The sequence below is a fragment of the Periophthalmus magnuspinnatus genome, chromosome 3 (genome assembly GCF_009829125.3).
Source record: "Periophthalmus magnuspinnatus isolate fPerMag1 chromosome 3, fPerMag1.2.pri, whole genome shotgun sequence".
Lineage (NCBI taxonomy): Eukaryota > Metazoa > Chordata > Actinopteri > Gobiiformes > Gobiidae > Periophthalmus > Periophthalmus magnuspinnatus.
Window position 1 is genome coordinate 12576765 of NC_047128.1, and position 14366 is coordinate 12591130.

The 14366-nt window shown below is 39.5% G+C and overlaps 1 protein-coding gene across 1 annotated transcript; it reads right to left on the reverse strand.

Moving 5' to 3' along the window:
* Positions 1-347: 347 nt before the first annotated feature.
* Positions 348-8546, reverse strand: nqo1 (NAD(P)H dehydrogenase, quinone 1). The gene is made up of 6 exons (XM_033987302.2): positions 8382-8546; positions 3916-4080; positions 2944-3074; positions 2350-2463; positions 1556-1657; positions 348-1065 (listed from the first exon to the last, which is right to left on the reverse strand). Exons 1-6 carry the CDS (start codon positions 8383-8385, stop codon positions 739-741), a joined length of 843 nt encoding a protein of 280 aa, XP_033843193.1. The 5' UTR covers positions 8386-8546; the 3' UTR covers positions 348-738.
* Between the last annotated feature and the right edge of the window lie 5820 nt (positions 8547-14366).

Genomic DNA, 14366 nt, shown 5'->3' on the forward strand with positions numbered 1-14366 from the left:
ATACGTGCTATTTAAAATGACCTAAAAGTAATTCGTTTTGTTTAATAGATTTTAAAGATGCACTACGCAACATTTCAAGTGAAGAGTCCACTATTTGCTTGCTTCAATGGAGACAGATGAGAAATCAAGAGTACCCAACGTACACTGGCTTTCAGGGTTATCATTTGGTCTCTACAATTTAAGGTGGTCACTCTCTACTTTTAAGTGATTTTAAAGGTGCACTATGCAACATTTCTAGAATCCACTACCTATTTGTCTGCATAAATTTTAGGTAAAGCAGTAACAACTCCATGGCGACAAGCAGGACGCAGACCCACAAACCCCATTTATCAAAGTACTTTTATTTAGGCCTATCCACTTTACATACCTGATACGCAACTTCACCCATCATTTGCTTGATGGGTGAAGTTGCTGTGTTTAATGCCATACTGTGTAAAATTTGAAGCAAAGCAAACACATCTTCATGGAGACAAGCATGTGGCAGACCTTCCACCGGAAAATTATTCCCGACGTATTTGACAAGATAGTTTTTGAGACTTGTAACTAATATTTAGGGCAACTTGATAATATATGCTTTGCTGCAAAAATATAGTTTGACAAATAAAAGAAAATAAAAATAAAAAGTCGATACTAGCTGGTATGTAAAATTAGTTAAACTGCTTTATTTGCAAAACAATAATAAAATGTAATCATTAATAGTGAATACAAATACAGTACTTTTGTTCTTTATAAGTGCTGTCAGTGTGTCCCTGCAGCGCCCCCTGGTGGAGCTCTGAGCTGGTGGTCTGGGGGCAGAGGTTTTCCCAGGTGGTGTCCTGTGGTGATGCCGTAGGGATGTGTTTCTCTCTCCTTCTTCGCTTCCGGATGTAGACAAAATCCGCCCTGGAAACTCAAGTCAAACAGCTTGGAGGAGGCGAACTGCAGTGGCGTCTCGGACATTAACCCTTTCAGTCTCTGCCCCCAGGTCTCCAACATGGCGGTGCGCACAGTGTGAGGGCAGTGGGCAGGGCCCCAGAAGATTTGTGGAGGAAGGACCTGGAATCCACAGAAATGTAGCACCCCATTCTAACAAAAAAAAAGAAAAGATAAACAGTGAGATACTATTTGCTGGGAATGAGATCTCTGCATTTTTTATGATTTGATGAAGTTTGTATTCTGGAAAGTAGGCAAAGGTAAAGATAGAACTGGAATTCACTGGTGAAGGTTGGAAATAAACTTTGTTGCATATTTATATAAATATAAATATTATTATGGCCAGGGACAGCACAGGGGGCTGAAGCAACAGTATGTGGGTAATTAACAATTTTAGTTTCATTTTACCTATAAAATTAAAAAGAGGAAATAACCATGAATAGAGGATGCAGAGGGGGAGGTCAGATGGAGCAGAGGATGGGGTCACATGGAGCAGAGGATGCAGAGGGCAGGGTCAGATGGAGCAGAGGATGCGGGGGGGTTGGGTGGGGGGGCAGATGGAGCAGAGGATGCAGGAGGGGTAGGGGGGGGTCAGATGGAGCAGAGGATGCAGAGGGGAGGGTCAGATGGAGCAGAGACTGACCTGCAGAGGCCATAGAGTTACATTGATGTCACCGTTGATGCCCTCAGGACGAAACATGGACTCCATTGCTCCAGTGGTGAATGAGAGCATGGCTTTTTTATCCTGTAGGAAAAGTATACAGAGGACTGAAATTTAAATTAAACAATAATGTTTCAATTAACAACTTATTCTATAATTGTTAGAGAATAACAGAATAACTAATAAGAGCATAACAGAATAATCCCTAATGCTATTGGGTCAAACAGGACACTAGTCATAATATACTGTCAAACTGGAACTCCATATCAACACAGCATCAAGATGTCTCCTCATGTCTTATGTCTACTCTTCATGTGGAAGCATCACCAGGGCTTGATTGATGACAGTACCATGTGACGGTACCATGTGACAGTATCATGTGGGACAGAGCTGTGTTGAATGTTCGTCCCTCTGGCCTCTGTGATTTGTAATAAACGTCCTTTGCATAGGACATTCAGGCTCTCTCATACCTTTTCATCTAGATTCTATGGGCTACCTATAAAACTTCTACAATAAAAATAGTAAAACTTTTCACACCAACAAACAATCAGTTTTTTCACCACATTCCACAAATTACAACATTTTGATCTATAATACAAACTGAAAAATACTAAAACCAAGGACCAAATCTGAACTAATTAACTTACTTCAGCCACAAATCTTCTCCACAGTAAGTTTCAGTTTGTTTAACCCAGACTTCCTTGTTTTAATCAGATACACCCAAAAGTGATATTTAACACGAAAAGTTTTTGAAAAATCATATTTATTTTTGTAACCTTAAAGACGCCGCTGTCATACATCTTCTCCAGAGAAAAGGCAAAGCCCCCGATGAGCACTCGGTCAATCCAGCCCTTCATGATGGCAGGAACACTGAACCAATACAGAGGGAACTGAGAAAGAAACAAATATATTTATTATAACGGCACAGCATGACGCAACCACTTTACAGTGAGCTGAAGTATTTATTCACTTTAATGGACATGTATCCAGTGGTTTTCTGATAATATTGATGTTATCTTTTATTGACTGTTTCACAGTTTGATTTTCTAACTTTCTGTTTGTTAAATCCACAGTTTTGTAAAGTCCTGTGAGGCCACTGCTGTTTTTATTGCTGTCTCAACAGAGACTCTCCAGATTATAACAGAGAGATTTCTCACTGCTCCAGAAAGGGCCACAAGGCATCAAAAACAGATAACCCAATAAACTCATAGTCTTCATAAAATGTTAAAGCAACAACGCGTAAATTTGTGAAGGTGGTACATCATCTGTATGATTCCATGGATGTAGAAAGTTAAAACCATACTTTGAAGCATAAAAATAGTTTGTATATATTTGTTTTAATATACAGACAGACTGTATTAACCTCTGACCTGGAAGATAATGAGATCAGCCTCCTGGACCTTCTGTTGTTCCTGTTTTATGTCATTGCTGAGGGTGTCATTTCTCCAGGCTGCCTCCATCTCCTCTCCATAACGGAACAGCTCTGCGCTCTTCAGCTCTCCTACAAAACACACACAACATCAAGTACAGGTACAGCAGGCTGGGTAGAGTCGTTACTGTACCTTACTGTAACGGTAGATTTCTTTTCATAATTGCACTTTCTTGTGTAGGTTTTTAAACATGTTTTAGGGCTGAACCATTTGGGAAAAAATATCTAATTGTGGATAGATGTGCAATATTAAATATTAAAAATCTTCCTTTCGAGAACATGTGAGTACAAAATCTACAGGGTTAGCAACTTTTAAGCAGAATTACACAGGGGATTTTGTGTAAAGATGATGTATAATGATCCTCAAAAAGTATTGTTCTCACACAACAGGCATCTTTGAAGGGTCCAAATATTCCTCTATTTTCTGATCTGTGTTATAATGTTGTTTCCTCATCACAAACATACCTGAAGTTGTGTTTTGTTTCATTCACACATGTTTAACACAGAAACCTTGCATATTTAGGTTCTTCTCTTAAATGGAAACCACTCTGTTCCACCTTATGATGTCATATGGTAATACAAGAAGTGCCTCACTGTGTTTTAAAACTCCACACACCTTCACTAGAATCATTTGCATAAGTTCATCCCTGGAATTGCCAATCTCTACTGAACTAAAGGAAAAAGGAGCTGTTAACTTGAAAACTACCGCTTCATGTCATCACAAAGTGGGATGGACCATTTTGAGCTTTGGAGATGTAACAGACAATAATAATAATAATAAAAGGTTACTGAAACATGTGTGAATGAAACAAAACCAGGCATGTGTTTGAGGAGGTAATATTCTAACATGGCTTAAAGCTCACAAGAGTACATTTTGTGCAATATATGCCCTTTAAAGTTTCTGTAACCTCACCGTTGATGTCTTGTCTTGTAGAAGTGGCTTTAAACTCCATGGCATAGAGATCAGATACTGTCACTTTAAATCCCTGTTTCTCCAGCTCCTTCACGGCCACATCTTTAACTGCTGCATTGAACGAGTTTGGGCTCTGGTGAGCGTACACGATCAGCACTGACTTAGCTGGAAAAATACAAAGTTATGACAAGGTTGTGAGTTCAATTCCAGGGAAACAAAGAGTAACAACAGAAAGCAAGACTCCTGATCGCTCTGAGTGGAGTGTGCATGTTCTCCCTGTGTTACTGTGGCAGAGTGGTTATCCTGTGTCCTCTCAGTAAGGAGGTGTGGACAATATATAAATGTAATACTGCTTACTTTCTTATAATGGTGTAAAACATTCTGTTTTCCATGCAGCACATTGTTCGACTTCCTGATTCAATCACATTGTTCGATTGTGCTTTAAATTTCTTATCTATAGAATGTTAACTCCCACTGATCGAGTAATATAAAACATTGGTGCAATCTCACCTTCTTGTGAGACTGTTTTGTAATATTTTTCAATGCATCAAGTTTGTCTTTTTGAATCGACTAATGTACAAAAAAGTGAGAAGTTAAAGAGGCTTCTATAGGATATTAACTACTAATACATATTTAGATCACCATGTTATATTTTATTGTTTCGAAAATGCCATATTCATTGAAAACATTGTAATAACATAGTTTATAAGTTTGACCTTTGTTTTTGGCGCTCTGAGTCCTTCCTCCCTTTGCTCTCCATCCACTCCTTCTTCAGAGCGCTATCACAACACTATCCACCTGCATACTGCTAAAGAAACTACTGCACATCACATCAGGGTTGTCAATTTTTGTATCATGCTTTTGTATATTTAGTGCGATTTATGGCCCAGGAGAGATCACTAAATTATTTAGACATGCACGACATCTAAAGCCTCTTCAGGCATGTTTTTGATGAGAGAACAATGTTATAACATGGTAAAAAGCTTAAAAAAAATTAATTTGAGAACTTTACTATAGATTATCATACAGTTGTGGGGATTGGTATGTATTTTTAAATCTTAATATCAGCAAGACAAATATTACACAGTCGGTATCTGCTCTAAAAATCCTTATTGGACCATTATCTGTTTAGAGTCAAAAGGAGGCCATTTTCTTCCAGGTAAAGTGAGAAAACATGACCACTGGATACAATAAGACAGTAGTGGAAACTGGTCTGGCATGTTGCACTGGAATGAAGTGAATGCAGCACCGGTGCCAACAGCTGCAGGCCTTTACATAATCTCTATACATTGTTATTTGGAATTTTGAGACCAATGGTGCAGAAGATATAAGGCTCAAAGTAACACCTCTATGGACTGATACTAATGAGAATCTCTAGTCTCTTTAGTCTTAGTGCAGTTTCTCTACAGTTTTGTGCTCTGTGGTGGTCAGTTACTACTAGAGCAAATTCTCTATTGATTCAAGATATGTCCTGCAGATCGACTAAAAAGGGGACGTGGCAAAATCTGACCTAAACTTCACTCACAAGACTACATCTGCTGGGGGAGTTCATGCAGAAAAAAGTACTAGGAAACAATTTATTTATATAAAGACTTGTGAATTCTAAGATCTGCCTTAAATATAAATACCAAAAAAATACCAAATCTTCAGCTAACTCAGTCACTATCGTCTTCTTGCTGTTGTTGTAAAATCCTTATCATCTAAATAAAATTAACACAAATAACACACATTTTGGTCTGAAACATTTTGGTTGACTAAAACTCACCACTAAAAGAATACAGCCCTAGTTACTACTGGTGCCACAGCTGCCCTGGGGTAGGCTGGTGGATGCCAGCGCAATCGGCCCCTCTGACCACTACACATACACATACATGGACTCAGTATGAGAAGCATCTTGCCTAAAGACACAATGACAGCACATGGGGTTTGAACCACCATTGAGCCACTGGTGCTTCAACTAAATGGAATAATAAATAATAATATATATAATAAATATATGAAGAAAAACATATATATTAGGGATGGTACAAGTTCTGGCGCCGCAAATCCAAAATAACGGGAGATTATTGTCCCTCTAGTGAATGAAACAGAACAGATTAGGTAACACTTCAAAATTAGTATTCGTAGCATCCAGGCATGCTGCAAACCATTTATAAACCAGGGCAAAACAAGGAGCAGCAAAACACATCTAAACCAGGACTAAACCAGGTCTGAAACAGATCTGAAACAGGTTTAAACCACATCTAAACCCGGACTAAACCAGGTCTGAAACAGGTCTGAAGCAGATCTGAAACACATCTAAACCAGGACTAAACCAGGTCTGAAACAGGTCTGAAACAGCTCTAAACCACATCTAAACCTGGACTAAACCAGGTCTGAAACAGGTCTGAAACACATCCAAACCAGGACTAAACCAGGTCTGAAACAGGTCTGAAAAAGGTCTAAACCACATCTAAATCAAGATTAAACCAGCTCTGAAACAGTTCTAAGCCACATCTAAACCAGGACTAAACCAGGTCTGAAACAGGTCTAAACCACATCTAAACCAGGACTAAACCAGGTCTGAAACAGGTCTGAAGCAGATCTGAAACACATCTAAACCAGGACTAAACCAGGTCTGAAACAGGTCTGAAAGAGCTCTAAACCACATCTAAACCTGGACTAAACCAGGTCTGAAACAGGTCTGAAACACATCCAAACCAGGACTAAACCAGGTCTGAAACAGGTCTGAAACAGGTCTAAACCACATCTAAATCAAGATTAAACCAGCTCTGAAACAGGTCTAAGCCACATCTAAACCAGGACTAAACCAGGTCTGAAACAGGTCTAAACCACATCTAAACCAGGACTAAACCAGGTCTGAAACAGATCTAAACCCAGGTCTAAAAGAGGCTAAAACAGACCTAAAAGAGATCTAAACCAGGTCTACAAAAAGAGATGAAATAATCCAACTTGGCACTCAAACAAAACACTCCACCACTGACCTACAGGTTTCACGCTGTTGATGCATCCTGCAAGATACAGGGAAGACTACAATTACTATTACCACAGGGACGTAAAAAAAATACCAAAAACGTATTTATTTAAAAACATTACCAGTAACAAGTATGTGGTGTGTGTACAAACTGTTAGGCCAATCAAAGACTAAATCAATGAGAAATAAAAACAGACGAGGGCTGCACGAAAAAAAAAAAAAGAAAAAAAATGCCATTACATTTGCAATAATTGTTTAAAAAGGTAGGATTCTGTTTCAGAATGCACACTGAACACAACTCCAGGAGCAATGAATACTGAAATATGAACTGATAAACTGATCCCATGCATTTCAGATGTATGTTAGACATCTAAACTACAGGTATAGATTTTATTTTTTTAAATTATTTTTTTCCATTATAAAAGGCAGGATATTTTGCTGAGGACATTCTATGATCTAAATAACAGCAGCCTTTGTGATGTGGTAACCGTGATAACTCAAATAGCAACTTTGATTTGATAATGATTAATATGCAGCTGTAAAACAAAATGACTTGAGCTGTCTCAAAGCCAGCCGGAAATGTCATGAACAAGCCCAGTAATCTATAACGAAATCTGTAGATTATATAAATATAAATCCAAAAAACTTTAAATTCAGATGAATAATTGGAGATCTGTTGTACATTTTGCATTGTGTGATGGGACAGTACCTTCTGAATGAGACCTGAAACATGAACCTGTACTGCAGATGACAAAGTGTGACTTACCTTGCAGACAGTTATCTATGCCCAGAGGCGTAGTACTCAGCTACTTTTACTTGAGTAACTTTTCAACAAAGACGTTTTCAGACACGTTTATGCCTGCGTATATCTGACAGTGCTCTTACTTGAGTAAAACTTTTGGATACTTCCATAATCCCACAGTAAGTCTAGTGAGCGAGTGACAAGCATAAGTAACAAAAAGCTCTTACTCTTACTTGAATAAAACTTTTTGTTATTCTTCCCACTGTGAGTAAGTCTACAAACGTTCCTTCAGATATGATTTAGTTTGTCTCATTTTTGTGCCTATCCTTTAAAAATTGGCTTCCAGATTTTTTTTCTTTTTTGTTTGCAGTACTCCTACGAACATAAACTTAAACAAATCAGAAGCTGTAAATTAGGTTACAGGTTAGGCTCCTCTTACTTGTGTAGAAGGCTCTTTCACCAAATACTTAACAATTACTCTTTTTCTTGAGTAATTTATTGGATTACTACTTTCTTCTTCAACTGGAATAATATTATTTTTGCATTTGGAGTACTTTTTTTGGGCTACTCTACGCACCTCTGGTCTACTCCACGCTCGTGACCAGACCGCCCCTGAATGAAACCTGCTCACTTTATCTACAGGGTACAAAGTCTAACTACCTGGCAGACTTTGCTCTATAAGCATGCGCTAGCTAAACTGTTCTAGCTCTCTGAAAGGCACAGAACGCATAGATCCATGGTGGCACCTACCCATATTGCGCGCCGCTCCGTCCCTCTGGCCCTCCGCGCGCTCTCCTCTCTTTTATACGCGCGCAGACCGGGGTTCGCGTGACAGAGCTGCCCCGCTGTTCCGATGTGGGTGATTCCCTCTGACACTCAGCGCAGGAATGTGCAGGTCCAGCTCGGAGAAGCGGCCCCTCCTCCCGCTTCGTGCAACAGAAAAAAAGGCGCTTATGGGTCTAGCTAAAACACGAAGAGGGCTTTTTACAGAGACGCGCTCCTGTGCGCGCTCTGCTGCAGTGCGCGGCCTGCCTGAGCTGGAAACAATTATTATACTCAAGTAATAGTGGCTTCTCAATGACAAGAAGGCGACGCATAGACTAGTGCTCCCAAATGTGCAGACTTATATGTGCGCAACCCCAAGTCTCCATGGAGATATAGATTATTGCTTTGCCTGGATTGCTCCACAGTATGCCATTGAAATGATCTATCTCCATGGAGACAAGCAGGTGAAGTCCCACAAAGTTGATGCCATACTGTGGAACATTTCAGGCTTCTCCAATAACATAAAAAAATACCCCATTATTACGATTTATTCAGGTTTATCCCATCAGACTATTTCATTTAGCTTAATCTTGACTTGTTTGTTTGGTGAGAAGTAGATACCGCCCAGTATGCCAATATGGGGTTTTATGGCTGATAAGATAAGCCATAAAAACCCATATTAGCACGATATTGTTCAGCCAAATGTAAATTCAATACAAACTCTCCCCAAGCTCTTTTTCTTACCACAGACCAATAAGAGAGCCATATTCATATTTTGTGCAGTTATCTCTTCATACTATAGCATTTTGTTGGATACTTTAGGCAGCAGATTGACCAAAACTAAATATCGGCCTGTGCTGTAGTTCTAAGGCGGGTAGCAGATATGATAAAAAGTCCAAATATTGGCTGATATATCTGTATCTCTAGTAATAGGTTTTCCTTATATAATATTCAGCTGCAGATGTGTTGACTGGTTTATGGTTAATATCTCTGTAATTACTGGATCTATCCACATGAAACAAAAACTGACACAAGGTTCAATGTCTTCTCTCTAAGTATAAATAAACAAAAGTCAAATTATTTTTTTCACAGATGCCATTATTCAACCCCAAAACGTGATTGTTGTCAGTTGAAAGGACTTGAATATAATATATAATATAATAATAAGATAATTTAATATATTTATATATGTTGATTACTATTTTGGATATTTCTTGCAAAAAAGTAGTACACTTACTCTAGACTTACTCAGGCCTATGCACCTGTCAGCAGCAGAGTGGTATAAAGTGAGCTTGGTGCCGCATTCATTCATTATTCAAATATCTTACGCAACAGCTATTGTCCAGGGCATCTGGTGTAACTGTAAGGTGACACAGAGGAGTCGACACTGCCTCGTAATGCCTTTGACACTGAACACTTCAATCATTAGAGAGAGAGAGACAGAGAAGGAGAGGATAGAAAGAGGAGAAAGGGAGGGAGAGGAGAAAAAGAGGTGAGATGGAGTAGGAGAGGAGGGAGAGAGCAGTGGGAAAGGAGAGAAAGAAGAGAGAGGGAGGGGAGGGGTAGAGGAAAGGAGTGGAGAGGGTAGAGAAGGGTGGGGGTGACGGAGGGGAGAGAGAAAGGGAGAAAGAGAGAGGGGAGAGAGGGAGGGGGGAGAGGAAAGAGGAGAAAGAGAGGTGTGAGGAAACGGAGAGAGATGGGAGGTTTAGAGAGAAAGAGAAGAGAGGGTAGAGGAGTGAGAAAGTGTAGAGAGAAGGGAAAGAGAGGAGCGAGAAAGAGGTAAGAGAGAGAGAAAGAAAAGAAGAGGAGAGAGAAGGGAGTGTGAGAGAAAGAGGCAGGGAAAGTGAGGAAGAGAGAGGGGGAGAGAAAGAGAGGTAACAGACAAGAGAAAGAAGAGAGAGAGGAGATAGAGTAATGAGATAGGGAATTGAGGGAAAGGAGAGAGGGATGGGTGCTAGAGGAATTAAAGAAGAGGGAGAGAAGAGAGATGGGGAGAGAGGAGAAAGAGAGAGAAATAGAGGCAAAAGACAAGAGAAAGAAAAGAGAAGGAGGGAGAGAGAGTTGATGACATAGTTTCTGAGGTCATAGTGAAGCATATCTTCTGTGGCAGTGGTCTAAGCCGTGTTCACAGCTCTGAGCGTGTGGGGCTGTAGACACAGTGGAGTCGGGCTGCTTCATTTGACTCAGATCTGAATGTTTCGACCAGTTTTACCGGATTATCCCAGATCAGGAGGTCTAGTCCAGATCAACACAAGGAGGGGTCCTGGAGCAGACCACACGGAGGCTAGACTGCAGGATGCAAACAAGGACACTTAGAGCAGACCTACTCTGCAAAATGTACTTTTCAGAGCTTTTAATCATGTTATAGCTGTTTCCTTCTCATATGCCTTGATGAAGTTGTATCTGGGGTAATTTGTTTGCGTTTGAGCAATCTTATTTATCTTATCTTATTTTCAAGATGCCATATTACCAACCCCTGTTGGACATGGACTATTTGAGTCACTTCCCTCTGGCAGGAGGCTACGGTCCATTGGGACCAGAACCTCTCGCCATAAGAACAGTTTCTTCCCCTCTGCAGTTTGTCTCATGAACACTTTATAATATTTGCACAAAACTGGACACTTTATAACACCAGCCACTTTAATAAGTCATGTTTGCACTGTTGTTCTGATGCTGCTGTTGTATATATTTTCTACCTTTAAGTATTTTATTTGATTTTTAAGCATTTTTTTTTAACTTCGTGCATGCCCTTATTTGTATTTGTATTTATTCAGAGTGTTTTTATGTTTTATGTTGCACTTTATCACCAAAATAAGTTCCTAGTTTGTGAACTGTGTTCACAAACAATGGCAATAAAAGGATTCTGATTCTGATTTTCACCTCCACCAGTGCACACCCTGACGTACTTACTTCATTCTCCAATTGTATTTTCTTAATCAGTGATACTCGTAGGAAACGCATCTTTTTGGTACAAATGAAAAAAAAAAAAATCTGCTGCTTTCTAGTATGATGTGCTGCTACCCATAGAAGAACAACTTCACGGCTCTTTGTTGTGATGACGTTTACGCTGATGTCAGCTCCCACTGGGCACCGCAGTTTTCTAACGTGGAAGTCAGTGGACTTTATTCTTTCTTTTATTAAATCTTTTTAGTTATTGCAATTTAAAAGGTGCAAATGATCCATGCCTGTCATAGGTAATAACTATAGAGCAGACACAAGCACAATATGTCTGCTTTAACGATGAAAACTAAAATATACTAAATATTTATCTTTTAATTTTCTTGTAGTTCTTTTTAATTTTTGTTTTAAGATATTTCTTACTGGTTTTATGGGCTTTTTTTTTTTCTTGATTTAGACTAAATAACAGACTTGTTTACTAATAATCACCAGATAATTTTTGCTTGAAATAAAGACATAATACAATGGCTCTCAAACGTTTCACACCAAATACCACCAAAGAAAAGGTTTGGCTTTCTGAGTACCACCAGATCTAAACCAAGGTTATAACAGGACTATGACAGGTCTAATCTAGGACTAAACCAGGTGTAAAAGTAATGAAATGGGTTTGCAGCCGTGGGACTGAGGTAGAGGGACTGAGGTAGAGGTACTGAGGTAGAGGGACTGAGGTAGTGGAACTGTAAGAACCCAGACCTCAGGGTCAAATCTGATCTGGATTATCTTTAGTTTTGCAGCAAAAGTGTGAAGGATTTAGAGGCACCAGAGGAACACGGGTCAAAGACCAGCCAAAATATTATGTCTACTGACAGGTGTGATTACTGACAGGTGAAAGCACAGACAGGTGAAACAGCTCAGAGACCGACCACAATGTTATGACTATTGACAGGTGAAAGAAAATCACAGATTAAACTACTGATAGGTGAAAGAAAATCACAGATTAAACTACTGACAGATTAAACTATTGACAGATTACACTACTGACAGGTAAAACAACTGACAGGAGAAATTATTGACAGGTGAAACTATTGACAGTTGAAAGTATTGACAGGTAACATTCATAACCCATTGCTTTGTCAGTGCAGTACAAGATCTGAGTGAAATGTGCCCCCTCCACCCAAACAGACAGAAAACTTCCTGAATACATGCAGTTTGTTACAGAATGTTCTGAGCCAGGCCCTTGTTGGACCCTCCAGATCTAAAGCCCTTTGAGCTAATCTGAGCATGTCTGAGGCTTTTATGAGACCACCGCACCTGGAGCAGACCCAAACAGACCCACACAGACATGGCTGCACTTTCATTGTTGAAGCTGTGCAGATGAAACATGAAGATAAGTTTCACAAGCACAGCACACGTGAGTGGATCAGAAGAGGAACTTTTCTCTGATCATCTCATCTCAGATCAAACACATAATTATTTTTGGACATATTTTAAGCACGTTTCAGAGCGACAGCATTTTTGTCACACCTAGATTAATAACAGTGTTTCTCAAAATGCTGTGCACATATCAGTGGTAGTACATGGACTGCTTCTGGTGGTACTCGGGATCTTTTGCAGTTGTGGTATATGTTTAATTTAATGACAGTGTATTCATACTTTTGTCCTCTTTTTTGTGAATCCTCCTTTATAACTAACTAGTTTGGCCCTAGTGTGGATTTGGTAGTACATGGAAGGCCAAATATTTTTTAGGTTGTGAAAAGATTGCAAAGCACTGATATAGAATATGGTGTTTTTATTTTGCTATTGTGTCCTTAAATCAAGATATGACGGACAAATCAGGCGCCTTCTTTCCCCAATGTTGCTAGCGTCAGCAACAGGTTTGCTAAGCACCCCCTCCCTGCTAAACCAGCAATGCAGGTGTTACCTTCAGCAGCCTCACTCCGGATCGGCTCTTTGGTTGCTATGATACTCGCAGTCAGAATTCCAAATATGGATCTTGACTCTAAATTAGCCCCTGTAACTGCTCGCCTCGATGAGCTTCATTTGACTGGAGCCAAATGCTATGGGTGATGTCACTCACTTCGTCCACTTCTTTTTGCAGTCTATGACGTGAAATGATTGAAAATTATTCTAGTGAAGTTCCTGTACTACTACATGACATCACAAGATGGATTAGAGTTTGTTGAGAGAAGAACTCAGACCAACATGCAGGGTTTATGTGTTAAATCTTGTGAATGAAACCAAACATAACTCTGTCTAAGGTTTTGATGAGGAAACAACATTATAACATAGATCAAAAACAACATAATATGGCCAATTAAATAATAAGAGTTATAGTTATAGTTATATAGGGGCGACAGTGGCTCAGTGGTTAGAGTGTTGGTCCGCCAACCCGAAGGTTGGAGGATCGAGTCCTGCTCGGACCAAGTTCTGTCGTTGTGTCACTTCACCCACATTGCCTAGTATGAAATCAGAGGGGCCGATGGTGCAGATTGGCAGCCTCGCTTCCGTCAGTCTCCCCAGGGTAGCTGTGGCTACAATAGTAGCTTACCATCACCAAGTGTGGAAAAGAATGAATAATGACTATAGTGTAGTGCTTTGAGAGGCTTTGACAAGCCTGTAAAGTGCATTACAAGTGTAAGGCATTATTATTAGTCAAACAGCTGATTCATTTAGATTGTATTTTATTTACAATGATTTCAGGCACTTTTGTAACTTTACTAATGATCTATCTCCATGGAGACAAGCAGGTGAAGTCCCACAAAGTTGATGCCATACTGTGGAACATTTCAGGCTTCTCCAATAACATAAAAAATACCCCATTATTACGATTTATTCAGGTTTATCCCATCAGGCTATTTCATTTAGCTTAATCTTGACTTGTTTGTTTGGTGAGAAGTAGATACCGCCCAGTATGCCAATATGGGTTTTTATGGCTGATAAGATCTGCCGATATTGTTCAGCCAAATGTAAATTCAATAGTGTAGCGCTTTGAGAGGCTTTGACAAGCCTGTAAAGCGCATTACAAGTGTAAGGCATTATTATTATTATTATTATTATTAGTCAAACAGCTGA